Source organism: Diadema antillarum, unplaced genomic scaffold (genome assembly GCF_040938485.1).
Source record: "Diadema antillarum isolate AM-2024a unplaced genomic scaffold, OU_Dant_1.0 seq00000160_RagTag, whole genome shotgun sequence".
NCBI classification, from domain to species: domain Eukaryota; kingdom Metazoa; phylum Echinodermata; class Echinoidea; order Diadematoida; family Diadematidae; genus Diadema; species Diadema antillarum.
In genome coordinates, this window is record NW_027271231.1 from 155,431 (window position 1) to 178,898 (window position 23,468).

Below are 23,468 nucleotides of genomic sequence, written 5' to 3' on the forward strand. Positions count from 1 at the left end.
ATTAACTCGTTACGACTCTGATTGTTGCCTATTTTAGAAACAGCAACTCAACTCGATCATTCATTACAGTAGTAGAAGTTTGTAAGCAGTACGTCGTCTATATAAAAGGGCTGGAAACTTATCTCTCAAGTTTAGCTCTCAAGTTCACTAATAATCATATACATGACTGTGTGTATAGAGTACGAGAGTGTGATGTCATAGCCATTCATCGCCATGGAAACTGGTTCTAAACAACCTTACCTGGCCTGAGTGGCTATGCCCTCACCTGGTTCCAACCCAAGCTATTAAACCAAGGACTTTGAAATCATCACTTCAGAAGTTATTGAGTTATTATTTTCTTTCACTGACAACCTTAAACTTAGATGGATCAAAATATTGAATGAATATAAGATCAGATTCTTCCAATTTTTATTAGTCGTAAGGGATAATAGTGCTTTCCAATTCAGAGGAAGCACCGCCACATAGATCATAATAATATCATGCTCACGTCTTCTTCCATATACAGGTGTTTGGATTTGATGCGCGTTTGGCATTCCTGTGAAGAAGTTCCTCAGGTTTTGATTGAGTGGGGCTCCCTCCCTCTAAGTGAGTTAGGGGGTCTAATGGCACTCTCATACCTAATTCATGAGATTGTTAACAAATGGGATGGCCTCATCTGTAGGTCCTACATAATGTTCAGTGAAGTTCATATTTTTGCTGCTATAGAAATCCCAAGCGGCTTCAAGTTATCATTTACAACTGATGTGGTTTGTCAACGGTTAAGGATAGTTCTTTCGTATAGGAAGGGGGTGGTGTGTGGGGGAAGGAGGTTGGTGAGGTGAATATTACTTTTCTCGAGTCAAGTTTGTCGTATATCGGGAGTTTGAAGAAGAATGTTCTGAGAATAGGAAGTCGATTCGGAACACAATCGTCAGTCTCCGTTCAGTTCCGGGCACTCGTCCAGGGTGATACATTGACAATTGTTCAGAACTCTCCCAGCCGGACATTGGCAACCCGCGACGTACTGACTGCTGGAGAACGGACAGCTCCTTCCTTGTGGGTCCCCACAGGTCGGTCGACATGGTGGGCCGTAGTCATCATACATCATGGTCGGCGGACAGGTCACGTCTACAAAACAAACCACAATTAAAAAACGCACACACGCATATCAATAACCAATAAGAACAATTCTCGACGTCCTCGGATTCGCAGCATCTGTTCATGTACGACCACAATTATCACGTGTTCTGATATTCTTTTTGATCTCGCCATTGAGACGATTTTTACCGTGTAAATCGCGGTTTATGTTTGATTGGAAATGCGCTACACAAAGAAGTGTGTATTATCGTTATCATTGTCATTATTAGTATAATTATTACTATCGTTATTGTTGTTATTATCATTACTACTACTACTACCACTACTACTCCTATTTACAATACTACTACTACGACGACTACTTCTATATACTACTATATACTACTACTACTACTACTACTACTACTACTATTACAGCACAAATTATTTTCTGCTTTCTTTGCAAACTTTGCATCCGTTGGTATCCATTTGTTGCTGAACCTGGCAAGAAAAAAAAAATACAGAAATGAAACCAAGCTAAGCCAAACCAAACCAAGCCAACCAATTGACGTTCACTGGTTACTTACGGCACGCCGTCATGGCGCTCCAGTCTTCGATCGTCACGCCGTTGCGCTCGCATTCGTTGGCGTACGCGGAGATGGCCTCGCAGTGACACGGCTCCGTCACTCCACACGTACACACATCCTCGACGCACAGTGCCATGTATGACGTGGGATCGACTCGCTCGTGACACACTGCAAATTGCTCGTGCCGAAACACCCCGCACTTCTCCCTCGCCCGGCAGAAGTCTAGGTAGTTCATGAGACCGCAGGCTTCCGTTGTGATGCGCCCAAATTTCAGAGCGTTTTGTTGAGGTCGATTTTCCACTGGCCTGCAGTACCTGTTGAAAAAAAAAAAAAAAAAAAAAAAAAAAAACATTGACCAGAAGTGTTACAGATGCAATTACGTCAGACGGTGGAGTTCATCTCTTTCAAATCAAGTAAAGCAAAGAAATGGCATCGGTGCTTTCTATTTCTTTCTCTCCTGTTCTTTCTCACCATCTTCCATTATCACCATCCCTTTCTTCTTTGTTTTTCTTTCTTAGCATCACCTGTGTACATGACCATGTATATTTTGTTGTATGAAGTAGTTTGTTTTGGTTGTAGTTAAGTCGATAGTTGGTTAATTACTGTTTATTTATTTCTTTTTGTATTCAATGAGACCCCAAAATATTAAGTTCGGTTTACTGGGGATCCTCCTGTATGGTACTTCGATTCTTTTTAATTATATCTCTGCTTTCTGTCTAGAATGGTTTGCTTACCCTTTCATGAGCGAAATAGCCATGAATAATGATGAACCATGTGTGTATTTCCGAAAGTGATCATAGTTGATTACTAGTATTGTACCATGCGGAAACAATAAAAATGAAATGAAATGAAATGAAACGAAACGAAATGAAATGAAATGAAATGAAATGAAATGAAAACAACGGCATGCAAGGAGATGATTTTTACTCATAGTAATGGTAAAATGAAAAAAAAAGAGAAGAGAAAGATAAGTTTGTCTTTTCACTCATTACGGGTGACTAATGAGAAGCTTGTTTCTCTGTTGTCGAGTCTTAATTGACGGTAGGAAGGGGGAGGTGAAATTACTTACTTGTAGCCGCCGATTTTCCAGGTGTGGAGAAGCTCCATCGTAGTTTGGCTTGTGATCAGCTGCCTGGTCAACGTGTCGTCCTCGGGATTCCCGTTCATATTCCCGCACAAGCCGCACGCCTTCGAACTGTGCTGCGACGAAAGATGTACGATAACCCCCCTCTCAGAAGACCACTCGACGAACATTCCTTTGTTCGTTGCAACTAAAATGTCCGAAGGTCCTCTTGAGTTTATATGTACAGATTGTGGACTGTCGTGAAGATACGGCATGGTCACTAGCTCGCCAAAGATGTACACAGTACCATCTGCATCTATTTTGACTTCTACGCAATCGATATAGATGTAGACGACCGGCTGATAAGTCACGACGTCGTGGCTGCCTTGACGGTGCTCGACGTGCACCTCGAAGTTGGCCACGCCGCTACAGTCCTGGGTGAGAATGTAGCGACAGTTTCCCATCTTTCTGAACGAATACCCGTCGAAAGTGATGAATAGGCCCCGACTATCCACTGAGCACGTGTTCAGTTCTAAATGAGGGGACATGAAAATAAATAAAGGCTTGGTTGTCATCGCCAAACACACACGTACACACATATAAACACACACACACTCACACACACGCACGATATATACACAAAGAAAATTGCTTTAACGTTGTATTAAGTGGTCTCGTGATTAATTCAACTTTGCTTAGCAAAGCCACACCATCACTCCGCAGAATATCTGTAAATTATCATGTAATCACATACGTATTAGTTACTGCGATTTAGATTGTGGTGCTGTTTTGTCTTTAATGTTTAAGTACGGAACGCTTGCAGGAGTTTTTCGTGTGTTCTTTCCCATTCAATTTTTGACAATCCTTCGATTAAAGCATTGTAACTATTTGATGGCGTGTTCTAGACCCGGATAAGAGTCTTTGTGAAATAACTAAAGCCCATAATTTCGTCTCCTCCATAACATAAATAATATTGTTCCATTTGGTTCTCTTCTGATTTTGTTGTATTACCTGGAAGACATGATGTGCAACAAGCACCAGGTAACCTTATTTCCGTCTCTTCCTATATTACGAGAGAAAAAAAAGAGTAAAATTAAAATAAGTTACATCTGTGTACAAAGCCAAGTTGCGGAACAAATCTCCATGTAAGGGGGGGGGGGAGACTGGAGATATTTATGTCAAGAATTGCAGAAGGATAAGATTTAGTAGCATATATTATTCTGCAGTAATTTCGCATTTTTGCTAGCCAAACGCGTACTTTATTTTAACGTCTCGTGATATCTCGGTCTTTTCAGACTGTCTATATATGGAAAGTTAATTTCCGTAATAAAAAAAAGCAACGTATAATTGGCACATTCTCTACATACAAAGAGGGTAAAACTATTTATCTTGATTCATGAGGAAAAAATGAAACAAGGCAATCGCCAAATTGTGTCTCGCCCATTCGCATTCAAGGAATTAATATTTTTTATAACTCCCAGAAGTTAATTGACCTGCTTATGACCTTTGACCTTGTGGTGACCTTCAACACCCTAAGGGACATTTACCATCCAAGTTTGGTCACAAACGGACAAAGGGATCAAAAGTAATGAGCCATAATCGAAACGCGCCATAAAAACATAACATTGGGCCCTAAAAATTTGTTGACCCCTTTCTGTGACCTTTGACCTTGTGATGACCTTTAACTCCCCAAGGCACATCTACCGTCCAAGTTTGGTCACAAACGGACATAGGGATCAAAAGTTATGAGCCACAATCAAAATGCGCCCTAAAAACATAACATTGAACCCTAAAAGTTTGCTGACCCCTGTCTGTGACCTTTGACCTTGTGACGACCTTCACCTCACCAAGGGACATCTTCCATCCAAGTTTGGTCACAAACGGACAAAGGGATCAAAAGTTATAAGCCATAAACGAAATGCGCCCTAAAAACTTAATATTGGGCCCTAAAAGTTCGATGACCCCCGTCTGTAACCTTTGACCTTGTGGTTACCTTCAACTTCCCAAGAGACATCTACCATCACCCAAGTTTGATTGCCATTGTAGCAACATGTGCTGAGTTACGTGTGATAAGAGAGTCTTGCAAGTAAACTTTACCGTATGACCTCAAATGACCTTTGACCTTATCATGTGACCTCTTACGGCACCATAACATGAAGGTACCCCCAGTGCATCTATGACCCAAGTTAGGTTGTAATCCAAGCAACTCATGTGAAGTTATTTGTCAAAAGAGAGTCTAGCAGGTAAACTTTAACATAGAAAAGAGAGTCTTGCACATACTCGTTAATATATGACCTCAAATGACCTTTGACATCATCACATGACCTCCGACAACACCATAACATGAAGATACCCCTAGTGCTTCTATCACCCAAGTGTGGCTGCCGTTGCTGTAACAGTTGCCAAGTTATGCATCATAAGAGAGTCTTGCAGGTAAACTTTAACATTTGTGACGGACGACGGACGGACGCCATTTGGATCCCTTAGTCTCGCCTGCACCTCCGGTGGGCGAGACAATAAAAAGGATAAGCAATCGCAACTACACATGTGAAACATTAAAGTAAAAGAATGGGCCCTCCGCTTTGAAATGGAGGAAAGCAATGAAGGTAAAACAAAATGATGTCAGTGATAAAAAATAATTTATTGTGCAATAGCTGAGGTGAAGGTAGTAGGACTTTAAAGTCTCCCATTGACAGACATTTTATATACATTTCTATTGCATTACTGACAAAAAGACATCTACGGGAGAGGGAATTGTGATGATTAAAATCATATGTTCAACATTAGGTGCTTTACAATATTTAGTGGACAAACCGATTAAAGACTTATGATTTTACTTTGCATATCATATGGTTGCAGCAGATGGGAATGTTTTCCTAAACAGGCTTAGCTCTAAATTTCGTTTCAAAAAAGACAATAAAATTCTAAATATCACTCATGATCTCACCTGGGAACAACTTATGGATGGACATTCCCTCGGGGTACACTGAGCCTGTCCATTCTGGCAGACACACGAATCGCAACCAGAATCCCATACAGCTCCCCTCTACATGGAAATATAGGCAGACAGACGGCAGATACACACACATAATAAAATGTAACAAAACACAATAAAATGAAATATAATACAGTATAGTACAATATGATATGTGTCATAATATAATGTGATTCACTATAATATACTATAATATACTATAATATTATAATATACCATATTATATAATACTCTATAATATAACATAATATAATATAAACATTAAAATGATAAAAATCACGATATCTTGTCATATCATATCATTACATATCGTTTATTGTGATAGATTATTATAATAATTCTGCTGGATTATGATCATAAGGTAAGCTATGGGCCTATTCGACCTTGCAAATAAAATCTCAGAGTACTCATAGCTGCATTTTGTAGTTACATTACGGGATATCAGAAACTTGAGAGTGATCGATCAAAATATGAATAATCGATCACGCGATTTTACGCCTGCCTCCGCGAGGATGGTTCTGGTCAGAATTGAGAACAAAGTATGTGATGGCTTACAGAGTTTTAAGTACGATGCTGATACCAAAGTGACCCCGGTAGAATTGTTCGGTAATTGGAACATACCGACTTTACAATCTAGATCATGAATTCATGGTGTGAAACGGTAATTCACTTGATTCTACGCTATTGACATATTACTCTCTCTGATTCCGACAGCACGTCTTTTGGAATTCATTCAGACATGGGTTAACAGTTAACAACAGACAATGTTTGTAGACATTGGAAAAAGTTTGCAGTCGTTGTTATGTTGTAAGTCATTTCGTCGACGAATTCGTCGACGAAATGACTGATTTCATAACGAAAAATGCCACGCGACACTTGGCGCTCCATATAAATTGTCCATGGTTTCAACCATGGTTCCAATTGTACCACCTTCGTGAATTTGGGCATCTATGTGCATACTATGCATCTCCGCCATGTGACTCGCGCCTCTATCATTTTTTTATCACACAATAACTCTCTACACTTCGTCTCCAGCATGTCTACTCTTGTGTAGCGGACATTCATTTCATTTCTTTTCTTATTTTATATTCTGCGACGACTGCATTTCCCCACTTCATAATTTGTAATTCTTTTCAATTTGTAAATTCATGTAAGAATACTATCTCAAATCTGTATTTTGGGAATCTATTCGCCCTTCAAGCAATGCTTCTATGTAGATTCCACATATTTTACAAGTTTGATTGTCTTAGTTGCTGTATTCGTAAATTCACTCATTAGACTTTGTGATGTGTTTATGGTTTATTTTAAAACTTGGAATATGTAACAATACATACATACAGACTACAGGAACTGGTTTACTTTCCGCTGTATATCTCATCCCCCCCCCCCCCCCAGACGATCATCTGTATTGTATGAGCATTCCCGATTTTTTCGGGAACGGGTTATACATATTTTAAGGGATCAGTTCGCTGAAGAAAAATCCCGAAAATTCTTTGAAATAGGGGGTCCCTTTTATATGTTTACCCAAAATGTTTTCAATTAGGATTAGTTTTCAGATCTTTCCCATAGCAATCCTGAAATAGGATCCCGAAAAAAAAAATACTGCATATAACTCCCGAAAATTTTTGAAATAAAGTGCCTGTTTTGCTTTAGAGCATGCAAGACTGTGCTTCTTTTCGCAGGACATTTCGCCACATTCGTTGCACGTACGTCATGCTGCTTGTATAAATCGTATAAATAAGCACACTAGCAGACGACGCTGGGTGCTGGTTTGGCCATATTTATATACTGTGCACAATGCACACCACACCTCAACAAAAGGGGTGTATACACGTGGAGAATGCCGTTATTGTGGAAGATGCGCAAACTTTGACGTGGATCCAGGGCAATTAGATCCGTTAAGGGCTACCTACGTATTGTAGCACATTCAGCTCAGTAGTTTGCCCTTTATTTTCCTAAACCGTTATTATGCAATGTTTATTTGTGTACCGTATGTAAAAAAAAAATACAAAGGGACCCTCCGCAATGATAACTTTAAAAACAATAAATCAATCCAAATACAATTTCAGGATACGAAACTATAACTCATTGCCCACATCTTACAGAAAAATCCATTCGATTTGCTTCAGTGGTCAGAGAGAAATGAGGAATTTTGTAGAGCATGTCAGGAATCTCTTCCCTCCAAGCTGTGTCTATTGTGTTCACATACAAGAGCATCCAAGTGCTAAACTTGGAAGAATCAGTCAGACTCATGACATGCTTTACAACAATCCACATTTCTCAGTTACCGCTTAACCAAATTGATTGGGATTTTCTGCAAAATACATCTAAGATGTTATATTTTAAGACCCTGAAGTAGCATATAAACAGTTCAATCATACTGGGTGTTATCAATGCAAAAATCTGATTGCAATTTTTTTGGGGACATACTGTATGATAATAATAATAGTACATTATGTAATGGATCATACTGACCTTTTCTCATGTCAGCTGGCTAATAATGTTTAAACTTACATATCAGAGTGGTTAATCTACAACACTGCAGGTCACAGTTCTTGACTTGTCCGTCTGCCGGCTCATTGGAGTAACATTACAAGGTTGATTATCATCAACCTGTTCCACTTTTTTTTTCTCCTCTGTATGTGGAATCTGTTTTACTGAAGTCTCCACACACAAGCATGGCATCTCCTAATTACGCATTCATTTTGCAAAGTTCGTGAGCAGCGTCTCTTATGCTCTCCGATAAGGCCCTTCCGCACATTCCCCTATGAGCCTTTTGAGGGGAACAAGAAAGAAAGCGGGCTACCGAACACCAAAAATCGATTTTTTGGGGGGTAAAATCATCTGTGTGAACGTTGTAATTACCCTATTTGAAATTGAAACGCACGACTACGGGATTTCAGTCTTTGCTGAATGCCAAGGTAAGCATTATTAAACAGAGAACTCACCGAATAAAAAGTGCCATGGTGTCTGCAGAAACTCGTATCTAATTGACAGAATCGAAAAGAAAACACAAATTTAGACGGTTTGAATTTCCCACCACTATAGTGGCTTAGATTTGACACTCGTCTGTACAGACAGTCAGATGTAATGTCTCATGTTATGTTATTCATTATATATTCCGTTATATCTATTATATATATCTATATACAGTGCGAGAAGGTGAATCGTTCAACGGACGTAGCTATTTCAACATGGTCTATTGCCAATCTTCTCTCTCTCTCGCTCTCTCTCTCTCTCTCTCTCTCTCTATATATATATATATATATATATACATATATATATCTACATAATATAATTATATCAACATGAATTACTGAACAAATGAATAAATGATTGACCAATTAGTTTATCCTGCGCCCCGTTTTATCAAAAGATATACTAGTAATTGATTATAAATTCCCTTACTACACAGGCTGCCATAGACTTACCATAGAAATCAACTATATAATCAATTATGACTCTTCATAAAACAGGGCCCTGCTCACCGATGCATGTTTTGCCGTCATCCTGCAGGGCGTATCCCTCACGACAGGAGCACTGGAACGACCCAGCTGCGTTCTGGCAGGAATGCTCGCACCCTCCGTTGTCCGCCAAACACTCGTCTATATCTGCTCTCAACGATGGGAATGAATGAGTGTTAATTGAAAATTTCAGCGAAAGAAAGGGGCGAACAACAACTAAAGCAAGGTTCGCACTTAGCCGAGTTGGAGTCCCGATTTGTGCCGAGCTGCAAGAGCTTGAACTCGCGTGAACTCGCGTGAACTCGCGTGAAATTTGTCAATTCTAATGAGCTACGCATGAGTGATCTACGAGGCAACATCGACTCTACTACGATAGCGGTACGAGTGATCCGAGCGTGATACGAGTCACACCGATCTTGGGGCGAGTTGTGATGACATTATGTACGACTTAAATCGAGCTTTCATCGAGTTACAAAGAGCTTGTTACGAGCCCATTACGAGCCCGTTACGAGTCCGTTATGAGTTCGTGCAATCCCTGTGAAATGTGAATAATTCCATATCAAAAGGTCAGTTCAATGCACTCTGAATAAGCGAACACAAAACTCGTTGTATGTCGCAGAGCTCGATCTAAACTCGCACTTAGCTCGAGGGCAACTCCCCCTTACACATAAAACTCGAGCAGAATTCGCGTTTATACTTGAAGGTGGCGAGTTACGAAGAGTTCATCGCGAGCTTCGTCCGAGTATTGAGAGTTTGTTACGAGTAATACGAGTAAAATTACGAGTTTAAAAGAGTTCGGTACGAGTTACTTCGAGTTAGGGAAAATTTTGAACATGTTGAAAACTTTTTGAACCACTCGCGAGTTCACGGGGAGTTGTGCATATTGACTACGAGTTACGCGAGTTGTCGCGAGTTATCCCGAGTTACATAAAGAGCTTTACGCGAGTTAGCGCGAGTGCCCCTTTGAGGCAACTCGCCACAACTTGCCAAACCTCGGCACTGTAACTCGGCTAAATGGGAACCGTGCTTAGGACTCAAAGGTTTCTTGCGATTTGGCACTCGTAACAAGCTCGCCAAAAGTCGTGACTACAACTTTGCTAAAATTGGGAGCTGAACTACACATATAATAGTGCGACTTCGTCAATGATGATGATTCGTCGCAAAATGATGTTCATGTCAAATCTGATATGATTTTACAATTACTCATGATCACAAAACAACCCAGGTGAAATACATATCGTTTTTTCGTCTCACGCAAGTGATCATCACATTTGTAGAAATGCCAATGTGACCATGCCTACCATTCTATATCTGAAAACAAAAAATAGATTATCCGTTTATATTTCCAATTGGACAAAATGAAGGTAAGCTTTGCTCGTGCTTCAACAGGGTCCTACCTGTCCGAATATAAACACTTAGAACTGTAGAAAGGGGTAGGCCCTAAATCAAACGCATGCACGATTTTAACAAATTACCCCCCCCCCCAAAAAAAAAAAAGAAAAAAAAAGAAAAAGTAATTGATAATGATAGGATTGTTTTTGGCATTCCGCATTCTCCATGTCGTGTGTACATATGGCATGCGGAAGAGACCGAAGCTGGTTAGCACCTATCTGAAAATGTGGAATACGAATAAATGACAACTGGCATCTGAATTATGAATAATGAATACGCTAATGAAGTATCAAAGAGCCACAGCAAAGATTATTTAAGGTTATTATGTATGGTTACAATTTGTTGTTGTTGTTGTTGTTGTTGTTGTTGTTGTTTTAAGAAAGAAAAAGTAGGCATTGTAGTTCTTACCGTATTTGCAAAATCTACCCGTGAAACCGGGTCGACATATGCACGTTGCACGCCCATCGACTACAGTGCATTTGCTTCTGCGTTTGCATTTGCGGTTTGCACAAGCTATCGCATCCTCACAGCGTCGGCCTAAAAGTCAACAGAAAAAAAAAAATCATCGTCATAACAATATAAACACCGGCATTTTTCACGAATCATGAAGAGAGTGGATGCGGCAGTACATATGTGACCGTGCACCTCAAAACGAACATAAAGTCGCACACACTGATTTTGCGTGAGGACTGAAAATAAGTGAAATGGGTCAACCTAGCCGATGTTGACTTTTTCATATTTTCTGAAAGAGCGGGTCTTCTTTTACATCATGCTAAAATTTGGTATCATAAAACGGGCAGGAAAGTGTGTTTTTTTAGCAGTTTATCTCGAACATTTTTGGTAGAATAGTGTGATAAGGTGTGTCTTTAGAATCCCTTTTTCAAATCTGAAAAACCTTGTCCACACTCTTCACTTTCAACTACAATAACTTTTGAAAAGATAGTGCTACTGCTTTAAAAATTGGCATTGATTATGGACAGAATGTGTTAATGAGGCATGTTTAATTTCAGTTTAATCTGATAATCCCTTCATGGTTGCTACTCTGGTGGTTTACTTCCTTTTTTTTGTCCCATTCATCGCACAGCCAGCACGGTTTGGTAAAGATTAAGCGCTTGAATAGACACTGTACCTCAGAGCCTCTTTTCACACTTTTCGTGAGTTTGTGCTTTCTTTCCAATATTTAGATAGGTTAGGAGAGTCCATTTGATTTGAGTTATACATTATTTTAAAGCTTAAAGTCTACTCTTTCAGAATATGGTCTTAACTAAAAATTAATGTCTGGCGACTATTTGTTTGTTTTGAGGTGCAGGGTCACATATTATGTCGAGTAGGCCTACACATTTATTGCTCCTTTTATTGCTATCTCAGTGTTGTATCTATCTTAAACAGTTTAACAGGCATTTGACACTGTAGATCATGACCTACTTTTACATAAATTAAAGTGTATAGGGTGTAGTAAGACGACTGTAGATTGGTTTAGATCCTATTTAAGTGACAGACAGCAAGTGACGCAATTCAAAGGAGCCAAGTCCCACCCTTCAACTATTAAATTGGGTGTACCTCAAGGGTCAATTCTTGGTCCCCTTTTATTTTCAATATATGTCAACAGTCTACCCGAGTGTACTTCAGAAGGTGTTATAGATATGTACGCTGACGATACGACCCTCACTGTCAGTGCTAATGCAGGGCTCGACACTAACGATGGCCCGGTGGCCCGGGGCCACCAAAAATGAAAGTCGGGCCACCAAATTTCAAAAAAGGGCAAATTTGGTGGCCCGCCAGTAGTATTATGATGTCTCGGGTGCCATAACTTAATTCTATTGTTTAGGACAATAGAATATGAAATATGAATATGAATATGAATATGATAGATCGATGAGTTATGAAATATGAATATGGGATATATAAATATGAAATTATGAGTACGAATAAGATATAAAATCAAATTAAAAAATTAATCAAATAAATAACGTGATAGGAGAACTGGAAAATGAATGACGTCACTCATTTAAATATTCATAATGACGTCAGGAGCTTTATTCATTTGCATAAATGACGTCATAGGTTGTTTTGAGAAGAGAAAACAATAAAGAAAAAAAAAAGAAAGGTGTATAGTGAATAGAGGGTGAACGAGTTGGGGCATGAAAGTGACGTCATGACATAGAACGCTGCATGAAGGTGTGCAGGAGTACGTGTGATTTATACATACAGTGCATTCGTATAATATATATATATATATATGGTTATATATACTCCTTCCCTCTGAGAAGGAAACAGACACAATTTTGTCAACCAGACGAAACAGTCCTACAAGAACGAGAGAAAAATGAAGCAGAGTTATTACAACTACGTGTATAACACGCCATCAGCCCCATCGCCTGAAGGCTCGCAAGACATGAGCAGTATTCAGGGGGAAGTCGGGAGTGATTGCACCGTGGACTATTCTCCAGACCGTCTATATATGGAGGAGGGAACATGTTTTCCCCAGTCGTCTAAGCGGAAAAACATGGAAGAAGGTGAACATCGTGTTGATCTTTCACGTAAAAGAATGAGAGGAGGTGGAAACGTGCAAGGAAAGAAGACCACGGGGAACCCCGAACCTACGAGCCATACTCCAGGAACGAAAGATGAGGATGATTCAAAAATTATTTGCAAAGTGTCCATCAGCGTGAAACCGGACCGCCTGAAGTACATCGTGGCCAAGACGTTCCGCAGCAAGACTTACATTGACATTCGTGAGTACTTTGAGAAAAACCACGAAGAACTACCTACCAAGAAGGGAATCACGCTCACCATGGAGGAATTCAGAGCTTTTACATCGGTGATTAAGAACATCAACGACGCCATTCAAGGGCAACATGTGAGAGGGTGAAGTGGATCGGGTGAACGATGGGAGAAAAAAAGGAAGGCTATACAAGAAAGATTATTTTAAATCAAGATGAATACAGAAAATAAAGGCCTAGATTCAGGAGACCGATGGAGAAATTATGTGGACTTAACTGATTTAAAAAAAAAAAAACAATTTATTTTATTTTATTCTTTTTTTTAATGTCAATGTCAAAGGAGAATGAGGAATAATAATAAAAAATACATCATATAGAGAACTTGTTTCATTTTACCGTCCTTATTACGTTGTTCCTTATAGATATTTCGTTGAAAAATAACTATGAGACATTGATTGGATAACTATGAGTGAGCATATGTGTTTGGATGGGTATTTGTTTGCCTCTAAGATCAAAATGTACTGAATTGCATGCTAGTGAGAGAAGAGGAGGGGGGAAGTGAGTGAGTATGCATGATGAAGAGATGAGGTGTTTTTCAGTCCAAGTCCCCAGTCCATTAACGCAGTACAAATATCGGTTAATGCGCACTGTAAAGAAAGTTTGTTAGGTATAATAGTAAAGAACGATGACTGTTATTTGAGGACTCAAGAACAAGTTTATTGTCTCTCCATTAAGAGAACTCCGGACTAAAAAACACCTTTGTCGACAGTCCAAGTCGTCAGTCCATTAACGTAGTTCAAAAAATTTGTTAATACGTCCTGTAAAGAAAGTTTGTTAGGTACAATAGTAAAGAACGATGACTGTTATTCGGGGACTCAAGTGCAAGTATATTGTCTCTCCATTAAGAGAACTCCGGACTGAAAAACACCTTTGTCCACAGTCCATTAACGTCGAACGATTCAAAGTTAATCCTTACTCAAAAGAATTCTTCCAAGTAGGTCTACGTAAGAACAATGGATGGAACTTCCTATGCGGGACCTATGCGCAAGTACAGAATTGTTTGTCCTCCACTTGAGAAAATAATCCCTTATTTATTGATCGGTCCTTCCCGATGACTTACATGTCTCAGCTTGAAAGTAAAATCTTTTGACAAGTGACGGGAAAATGGAGCGAGAGTTAGATAAAAAGGCCTGAGCAAAACCCAGTTCTCCACATTTCTTCCTATTTTATACACGAGCTATATCGTGTGGTCATTGCTCTGTAACTTTACGTTTATACAGAATCTAGACGCCAAGAGGGGTGACTGAAACCATTATGACTGTATTTAGCGTTTGAATACTTGTCAAGTTTGCACTTTTTTAGAGTTAACTTGTTACTCACTTTAAGCCGTAAAATGGATGAAAACCATCCTTCACAACGCAGTTCTACTCTTAGAAACAATCTAACCAACACGATTTCAAACTTGTACGACCTCACGTCTTCTCAAATTCAAAGGATTGTGAACAGAACAGTTGATTTAGTCCGTCGTGCTCCTAGCGTTCATCCGGCAGATCAAAATGAGGTAAGTGAATGCGATGTTTCTTTTCCTAGTTCAGATAGAGATGTGGGTATTTGTAAAAACGCCTCTACAAGTGAAGTTATTGCCGCTTCAGCAGTTTCGTCGAAACCAATATTACTTTCAAAAAATGTTCCTGTTAGTTCCGTTTGCAATTGGTCTGATGATGATGACTTTGTTGATCCTAATCCACAACAGTCACGAGTTAGAAAGCGGGAAAACCCCGCTCTAATAGAGGGAAAGGTGGTGGTTTGAAAAAGAAAAAATCCGAATTAATTGCTGAAAGAAGAAAGTCAAAGGGAAAGGAAGCAAGACGTGTGTCTGATTCATTGAAAGGAAACAAAAAACGATCGGAATGTCCAATTGTAAAAGAAAAAATATTTCTCTCTTCTCCAAAACAACAAAGAGGAATGAAGCGTAGAATGGACATCGGAAGCGGTTCCCAATTCAAAAGATCGAAACTGAGTCTCCGACAAAGGTCAAGACGGAAAAAAGGAGAAGACAATAACATTTATGATATTCCTGGCCCTTCACATTTTCATGGTACCCCCGGAAATTACGTACCAGAACATGCCCCTCCTCCCCTTACCCGATATCATGATAACGATGACGAAGATCTCGATGATTTTGACTACTCTGATAACAACTGTCATCATACTCCATGTGGTCATGTACAAAGTGGAGGAAATAGACAAAATTCTGATCTTCCCTCTGAGACGAAACAGCACGGAGGCAAGAGAAAGAGAAAAACAAAGCATTTAGACCCACCCCACAATCAGTCTCGCCCCCCACTGACTTCTTCGTCAGACATAAATGAATCGGAGAGCGATTGTTCAAGCCAGAGCAATGAGACTACAAAAACAGCCTCACCTCAATGGAAATTCATAGATTCACGAATTAATAAACGCTTCGGCGTACGAGAAGTCTGGTACGACTTTGTCGGAGATATACCCGATCATTCTTCAATTAGACATGTTCTTGACTATATTAGATCATCTCTCGAGGAGGTACGAACGCTCCTTCTTCACGATACGAATGAAAGAGACTATGTGCGACTGGTGCTAGTCTCGGACCAATTGAATATTCCGATCGCTTTTCCCTGGGCAGTGGTCAGGCACTTTGACATCGCGCTTATATTAGAACGGATAGAACGAGTTCTCAATAGTAACCAGAACTTTTTCCTCAAACCTGGTTTTACTATCAGATTTCACCATGTGCAAAACCCCACTGGTGGATATACGCGAAAAATGGATGGCTTGCCTGATGACGAGGCATCCATAAGAAAAACTTCCATCATCACCGTTCCCTCCAGCAAAGAAGAAAAAACCTGTTTTGCAAGCGCAATTGTCATCTCGCGCTATTACGTTAATAATGATCGAAAATATCGAACCTGGTCTCGAACTAACAGACCACCCACAAAGGGTTTACTTCATGAAGCCGCAAAACTTCACGATCTAGCTGGCGTTCCTAAAGGAGAGGTTGATTCGAGTCAGTACGACGCCTTTCAACAAGTCTTACTACCTGAATATAGATTGATCATATACAGAGGTCGAAAAAAACATGCCATGATATATGCAGGCCCCCCAGCTGAGAAGACATTGTACTTGTATTTGACTGAATCCGGTCATTATAATGTCATCAAAAATGTTTCTGCATTCTTGTGTGTCAAGCATTTGTGCGAAGAATGCCATGAAGTTTACAACGATCCCAGAACTCACAGTTGTTGTAATACCTGCTACGATTGTTTCAGTACAAATTGCAATCGCACTGACCCCATTAAACGCGATCCTCGAACGTGCGCCGATTGTAACATGACGTTCCTCACTGAGCAATGCTTTAAAGCTCATTCGGTGACAATTTTCAAGGGATCAACTGCCTGTAAGACCCGTCGTAAATGCCTAAAATGTGCGCGCGTGTTTGATTCGGAAGTATTTCCAGGCATATTTGATAAACATGACTGTTCCAAGATATTTTGTCAAACATGTAAAGATTATGTCGATGGACCCACCCATGAATGCTACATGAAAGTAACAAAAGAAAGCAAATACTACGTCCCCACAGAGGCTGAGAAAGAACTTGCAGCTATGAAAAAGAAAAAAAAAGAAATCAAAACCTACCACGCAAGCTGATTTGCCAGACCCACAGAGATATATTTTCTTTGATTTTGAATGTACCCAGAATACCACTTCTCATGTTCCTAATCTAGTACACGCTACCTGGGATTGTAGTAACTGTATGGATGGTGTAACTCCCGATGGGTGGGGCTGTCTTTGGTGCGGTAATGTAGATGAAGGAAGAGAGATCACTTTTCAGGGGGAGGACACCCTGGAACGATTTTGTACATGGTTGTTGTCAGAAGATAACCACAAGGCAATAGCTATTGCACACAACGCTAAGGCGTATGACACATATTTCCTTCTTAATCACCTCGTTCGTAAAGGGATAATCCCCGAAGTCATAATGAATGGAGGAAAGATCATGTGTCTGAGCACACAAGACCCCAAAATCGTAATTAAAGATAGCTTAAACTTCTTCCAAATGGGCTTGGCCAAACTTCCAAAAACTTTCGGTATCAAAGAGCTGAAGAAGGGATATTTCCCACATCTGTTTAACGTAAAAGATAATCAAAATTACGTTGGTCCCATTCCCGATAAGAAATATTTCGGGACAAACACCATGATGAAAGAAGCGAAGACAGAATTTGATGCATGGTACGATAGCCTTCCTGACAATTTTGTGTTTGATTTTCAAAAAGAAATTTTGGGGTACTGCAAGAGCGATGTAAAAATACTGCATGAAAGTTGTAAATTATTTCGCCTGCATTTCAAGACAATAAGTGCCACAGAAGCTAATCCCGATGGCATCGATCCCTTCTTACGCAGCCTCACCCTTCCGAGCGCGTGTAATTATCTCTACAGGAGTAATTTTCTAAAACCGAACAAGATAGCCCTTATTCCGCACGACGGTTATTCTAACCCTAAGCGTCATTCGCTTAAAGCTGGAAAATGGCTACATTATCAAGCTGAGGAACGAGGGATCGATATCAAATATGCATTTACTGGTGGGGAGCGCAAGGTTCATGGCCGCTATGTGGACGGGTATGCCGAGGTAGGGGAGGAAAAGCACATTTTTGAATTTCTAGGTTGTTTTTACCATGGATGTAGTCAATGTTTTAACCCCTTCACAATCAACAAAAGATGTAACAAATCAATGAGTCAACTCCATAACGAAGTTATGGAAAGAATCTACCGTCTCCGAAATGCAGGTTACATAGTACATTACATCTGGGAGCATGAATGGGACATGCAGATCAAAGATCCTGCTGTGAAAGCCCGCGTCCAGCATCTTCACGAAAAATTCAAAAATCCCCTCAATCCAAGAGATTCTTTTTTTGGTGGTAGGACTGATGGATGCTCACTTTTTGATGAGGCAAAACAGGGTGAAAAAATTTTATACTATGATTTTACTTCTCTGTATCCATTCATAAACAAATTTGGAAAGTACCCCATTGGCCACCCTCGAATCATCCGCTCAAACTTTCCACCCCTCGAGAAAATGTTTGGCCTCATCCAGTGTGAGATAACTCCTCCCAAAGATTTGTATCACCCTGTCCTCCCCTACAGATCCTCGGGTAAACTCACCTTCCCACTGTGTGCTACATGCGCAGAGTCATTGAACCAAACTCGGTGCACGCACGAGGACCGCGAGAGAGCGCTTAAAGGCGTTTGGGTGTCAGAAGAAGTAAAAAAGGCAGTAGAAAAAGGATACTACGATATCAAAATTTCTGAAGTATGGCACTTCGATCGATATACCAAGTATGACAAACGGGAATGCAAGGGGGGCCTTTTTGCGGAATATATCGATACTTTCATGAAAATAAAGCAAGAGTCGTCGGGCTATCCAGCTAGTGTCGAGACAGAATCCGATAGGATAAATTACATTCAAAAATATCACAATCACGAAGGAGTATCGTTAGATCCTGACCGTATCGAGAAGAATCCGGGCATGCGTGCCATTTCAAAATTGCTCTTAAATACATTATGGGGTAAACTTGCTGAAAAGAATAATCATAAGCAAACGAAATATGTCAAAACACCAGCGGAACTATTACGGTATTTTAGAGATGATTCCGTTACAGTCCATGACATGTGGGTTATCAATGAAGACATGATAGAAGTGCAATACAATAACGCCCGCGGGTTTGTAGAGCAAAATGTTAATACTAATATAGTGATAGCGAGCTTTACAACGGCAATGGCTAGATTGAAGCTGTATTCAATTCTGGAAATCTTAGAAGAGAGGGCGCTCTATTATGATACTGATAGTGTTGTTTTTAAGACGAATCAGTCCCTCGAACCCTTTGACCCAAAGACTGGCGATTACCTAGGTGATCTCACAAATGAAATCGACCCCACTAATGATGAATACATTCACACGTGGGTGTGTGGTGGACCGAAGAATTACAGTTACAAAACTAACAAAGGAAACACAGTGTGCAAGGTGCGGGGGTTCACGTTGAACCACACTAATTCTATGGTCATTAATCATGACACACTCAAAGAACTCGTTATGTCCAAAAGCGATGAAATACGCACCATTCATGAATCAAAAATTGTCCGAGACACCAAAACCAAGACGATTCACACAATCGAATCTAAAAAAGATTACAGGGTAGTCTTTACTAAAAGGGTTCGAGTTGGAGATGGAACCAAAACCCTACCATATGGCCATAAGGATATTTCATAACCAGTATTTTATATACACCGGTGTAAAAAAATGCTGCCTCATTTAGTCCCCGACTCTAGATCTGTAAGGTTGTATTATTTTTGAGGTTGAGATAGTGTTGAAAAAAAAAATGGATAGTATGATTTTTTTAAGAATGCATCGTGACTTTGTGAGGCGTATTCCGTACAACACGTGTCGTATGAATATTTTGATTACCATTTTACTGATAGTTGTTATTTTTGTCAGTTTTTCTCTCGACATTCTTCTTGAGAAACAAGGCATGACAAACTCGACTGTAATTTTATCCCATTTAAACACTTCTAGCTCTGAAGAAAGCGTCAGTTATATTTCAGCTGGATGAATGTGAAGACGTTCCTGATGGGGGACAGTAGTTACATGTGTAATTGTTTTAACTGCTCCTAGCTTTAAGTCACGAATATTGGTACCCACATCTCTATATTGTAAATATACATCGCATTCACTTTGAACTCAAATATTTGTATTTTAATGTTTGCACTCTTATAGTATTTTCGTGTTGATTTTGATTACAGATCTACCATGGATGTCCGTCTAAAACATCCCTTTACAATGTGCGTTGTCGGACCAACTTTTTCGGGAAAGACTTCTTTTGTCAAAAGACTAATTAAACAGCGTGAGCGTATGTTTAACCCTGCTCCTCGAAAAATTGTCTGGTTTTATGGGGAATTTCAAAAGGATTATGCTGAAATGATGCATGAGATTCCTCAAATTGAATTTCACGAAAACCTACCAGAAGACTTTTATGCATTTACTGACAACGCACGACCCACGTTATTTATAATTGATGATTTGATGGATGTTGTTAGTGATAGTAGAAACGTGGCTGCTCTTTTTACAAAGGGATGTCACCATAGAAATGTAAGTTTGATTTATCTAACCCAAAATATGTACAGAAACGGAAAAGAGTCTAGGACAATTTCCTTAAATACTCAGTATTATTGCTTGTTTAAGAATAGTAGAGATAAAATGCAAGTATCATGTTTAGGGCGTCAAATGTATCCAGGCCGCACCAAGTATTTCCAGGATGCGTATGCCGATGCTACCCACGAACAATATGGCTACCTTTTCATTGATCTGAAACCCGACACGCCAGAAGACTTCAGACTGAGAACTAATATTTTTCCTGGAGAAACGCAGTTCGCATATCTTCCTAAAGTATAAAGAGCACGATCCCATCTTAACCTCGTTATTTTTTAAAAATGTCTCGTCGTATCAAGACACATGCGGTTCTTCTGAAGACATTGGCACACTGTACAGCTCAACAGCGAAGGGCCCTGCTGAAAACCGCTGACAGAGGGTTGATAGACGCCATTTGCGAATGCATCGTGAACGTCATTAACGGTAATATCAAAATTTCACCGACACAGAAGCGAACTCTGTCTAAACATAAACAGAAGTTACGAAAGCTCTCTGATCGGTCCACGTCATTAAGAGAAAGGAAGAGACTTCTAACTCAACGCGGTGGATTTCTCTTACCCCTATTGATGAGACTCGTGGTTCCAGCGGTGGGAGCACTAGCGACAGCATTTACCGGAAAGAAATAATCTGTATAGACAATCATGGAACACACACGCAAAATGGTCCTTGTTCCGCCTAATATGTTACAAACACTGCAAGCAGCTTCTTCATCGTCATCGAACCACCACCGAAATGAACTGGACGAAAAGATGCGCTTGGTGTTAGAGAGGAATGATTTGGACGTTCATGAGAAAGCCAATATGTATTCGCAATATCTACAGAATTTTTTAAAGTCGGGCGAAATTGCGAGGAAACCATTGTCTATTGAGGTTCGAGACATTTCGTCCGCAGATTCTCCCGACCAACCATCGACTGTGACAGAAACTGAGCCCGAACATATTGAACCTGATCCGCTTGAACTGGAAATTATTCGACATATTCCAAAATCTTACGTCAACCGAGCCTCTCATCTTTTACAGAAACTGAAAACCAATCCTAGCATTGGTTGGACTTCTGCGGGTCAGCTTGTCATAGATGGGCGCACAATTCGTGGGAGTAATGTTTGCGATTTGATGTACGATATTTTCCGTGAACGACGAGGATATTCTCCCACAGGTAGCGAACAATTCATGCGCATACTGGCAGCGATGAATATTCCAGAAACATTTCTCACTAATCCTAAGAGGAGACAGGACCTACAACGGTGGAAGCGTATGGACAGCGCAGACGAAGGAGGAAGTCGGGTAGATCGTGAAGAAAGGGTGGCCCCGCGAGTACGTGGTAGTGCAAAAGACAAACCTAAACGTGAGAGTTTAAGTGGTATTTCTCAAAGCAAAAAATGGGTTAGTTTCTAATCCCCCTAATAAATAATGGTTTCAGTCACCCCTTCTATTCTCTAATCCCATGAGGATTAGACCCCATTACACAGGGGTTCTGTTTATGGTGAATATGACTGCATATTCATAAACGGATTGAAAAATATTGTGATATCATTTTGATTGTAAATAGATATAGTTTTTACTATTACTTAGATTGATTAATGTATATATTTTTCCTCTGAAAATGTGTGATGGAGACTGTAATATTTTTCAGTTTCCCATATAACTCACACTGAAACAAAAACGAGCAAATGACCAAATGAGCAAATGGTCAAATGACCAAAAGGCCGAATGACCAAATGACCGGAAGAGTATTAAAAATGGTCAGACGATACATTAGGTAGACTGATAAAGTATCTTCATATTATGTTGAATCATATGATGAACTGACTTACAATAATTTTAAATTTTGACTTTTATGTATTATATGAGGCATCAGCTTTGTAAACGTAAAATGAGTGAAAGGCTTATCTATTGATTGATTTGCTTATTTTTTGTTTTTTCTATTTCATTTCCTTTCGCTATCTGTATTTACAAATCGTTGCTGTGAGGGCTTATCTCATATTGAAATTATGAGGAATATATTGAGAATTCAATTGTGTGTGTCTGTTCCTGCGAATTATTTGTGCATCATTATAATTAGCAAAGGAGTATGCACAAGACCATCTTGAAAGAAAAAAAAAATAATGCTTAAAGTTATTTGTATTGATTATAAGAATGTGGTTGATACCTAGATACATTTTTTCTTTCCTGCATAGATTGTACTTAGTTCGAAATAATCTTCTGTGTGTCTGTTCTTTTACTTTTCTCATTAATTCGTTATGTCTATGTATATAGGACAACAAATAACAAGATTTTGTACATCGATTGGGATAATATGTAATATTTATTGATTGTAAACGGAGTATAAATCACATTCAATACAATGATTTACAGAGCTTGTTACCTTCATTTGGTTCTTACATTACGAGTGGAATGAGTGTACGGTTGCATGAAATAGCGAGGTGAAAGAAAGAGTTGGCCTACATGTCCATATTCTAAGATTTGATCATGTGATTATTGGTTTCGGAGTGAAATCATATTCAGTACAATTGATATCACTTATTTTACAGAGCATGCTATCATTATTTAGTTCTTACATTACGTTTGAAATGGATAGTGCATGAGACAAGGAGGTGAAAAGAGAGTAACCCTATGTGGATATTCTAAGATGACCTTATAGAATATTGACATGGTCAGTGATTAAGTGACTAGCTCTTACATTACGTTTGAAATAAATGATGAATAGAACACGGATGTGAAAGGATTATGTACCATTCTATTACGGTCGTTACGTAGTATACTCAAAGATGTAAACTTACATTTACAACACTTTTTCCAACAATCTCATACCATTAAAAAAGAAAAACAAGTACAAGCACATTTACATACAAAAATATTTTCATATTTTTCGTTATTAAAGAGACAGCTTTGTGTATTGAATTCAACCTCTTAATACGGAATAGATATTTAGTATGCATGAATGAATTCATA

General features: G+C 39.4%; 2 protein-coding genes across 2 annotated transcripts; both read right to left on the reverse strand.

The window, feature by feature from the left end:
* Positions 1-350: 350 nt before the first annotated feature.
* On the reverse strand, positions 351-1,878 carry LOC139727929 (BMP-binding endothelial regulator protein-like). The gene is made up of 2 exons (XM_071638901.1): positions 1,644-1,878; positions 351-1,107 (listed from the first exon to the last, which is right to left on the reverse strand). Exons 1-2 carry the CDS (start codon positions 1,876-1,878, stop codon positions 911-913), a joined length of 432 nt encoding a protein of 143 aa, XP_071495002.1. The 3' UTR covers positions 351-910.
* Positions 1,879-2,986: 1,108 nt separating this feature from the next.
* LOC139727931 (kielin/chordin-like protein) lies at positions 2,987-12,773 on the reverse strand. Its single transcript, XM_071638902.1, has 8 exons — positions 12,767-12,773; positions 10,966-11,094; positions 9,190-9,312; positions 8,650-8,687; positions 5,654-5,752; positions 3,718-3,769; positions 3,067-3,238; positions 2,987-2,990 (listed from the first exon to the last, which is right to left on the reverse strand). The coding sequence occupies exons 1-8, from the start codon at positions 12,771-12,773 to the stop codon at positions 2,987-2,989; spliced, it is 624 nt and encodes a 207-aa protein (XP_071495003.1).
* Between the last annotated feature and the right edge of the window lie 10,695 nt (positions 12,774-23,468).

Bases quoted from the DNA above. Each gene is read 5' to 3' on its own strand.
- LOC139727929 (XM_071638901.1), bottom strand. From the start codon at position 1,878: ATGAACTACCTAGACTTCTGCCGGGCGAGGGAGAAGTGCGGGGTGTTT. The intron at 1,108-1,643 runs GTAAGTAACCAG...TTTGTTTTGTAG, and splicing joins GAGCGCCATGACGGCGTGCC to ACGTGACCTGTCCGCCGACC.
- LOC139727931 (XM_071638902.1), bottom strand. The intron at 5,753-8,649 runs GTGAGTTCTCTG...ATTTCCATGTAG, and splicing joins ACCATGGCACTTTTTATTCG to AGGGGAGCTGTATGGGATTC. The intron at 3,770-5,653 runs GTGAGATCATGA...CTCGTAATATAG, and splicing joins CATCCATAAGTTGTTCCCAG to GAAGAGACGGAAATAAGGTT.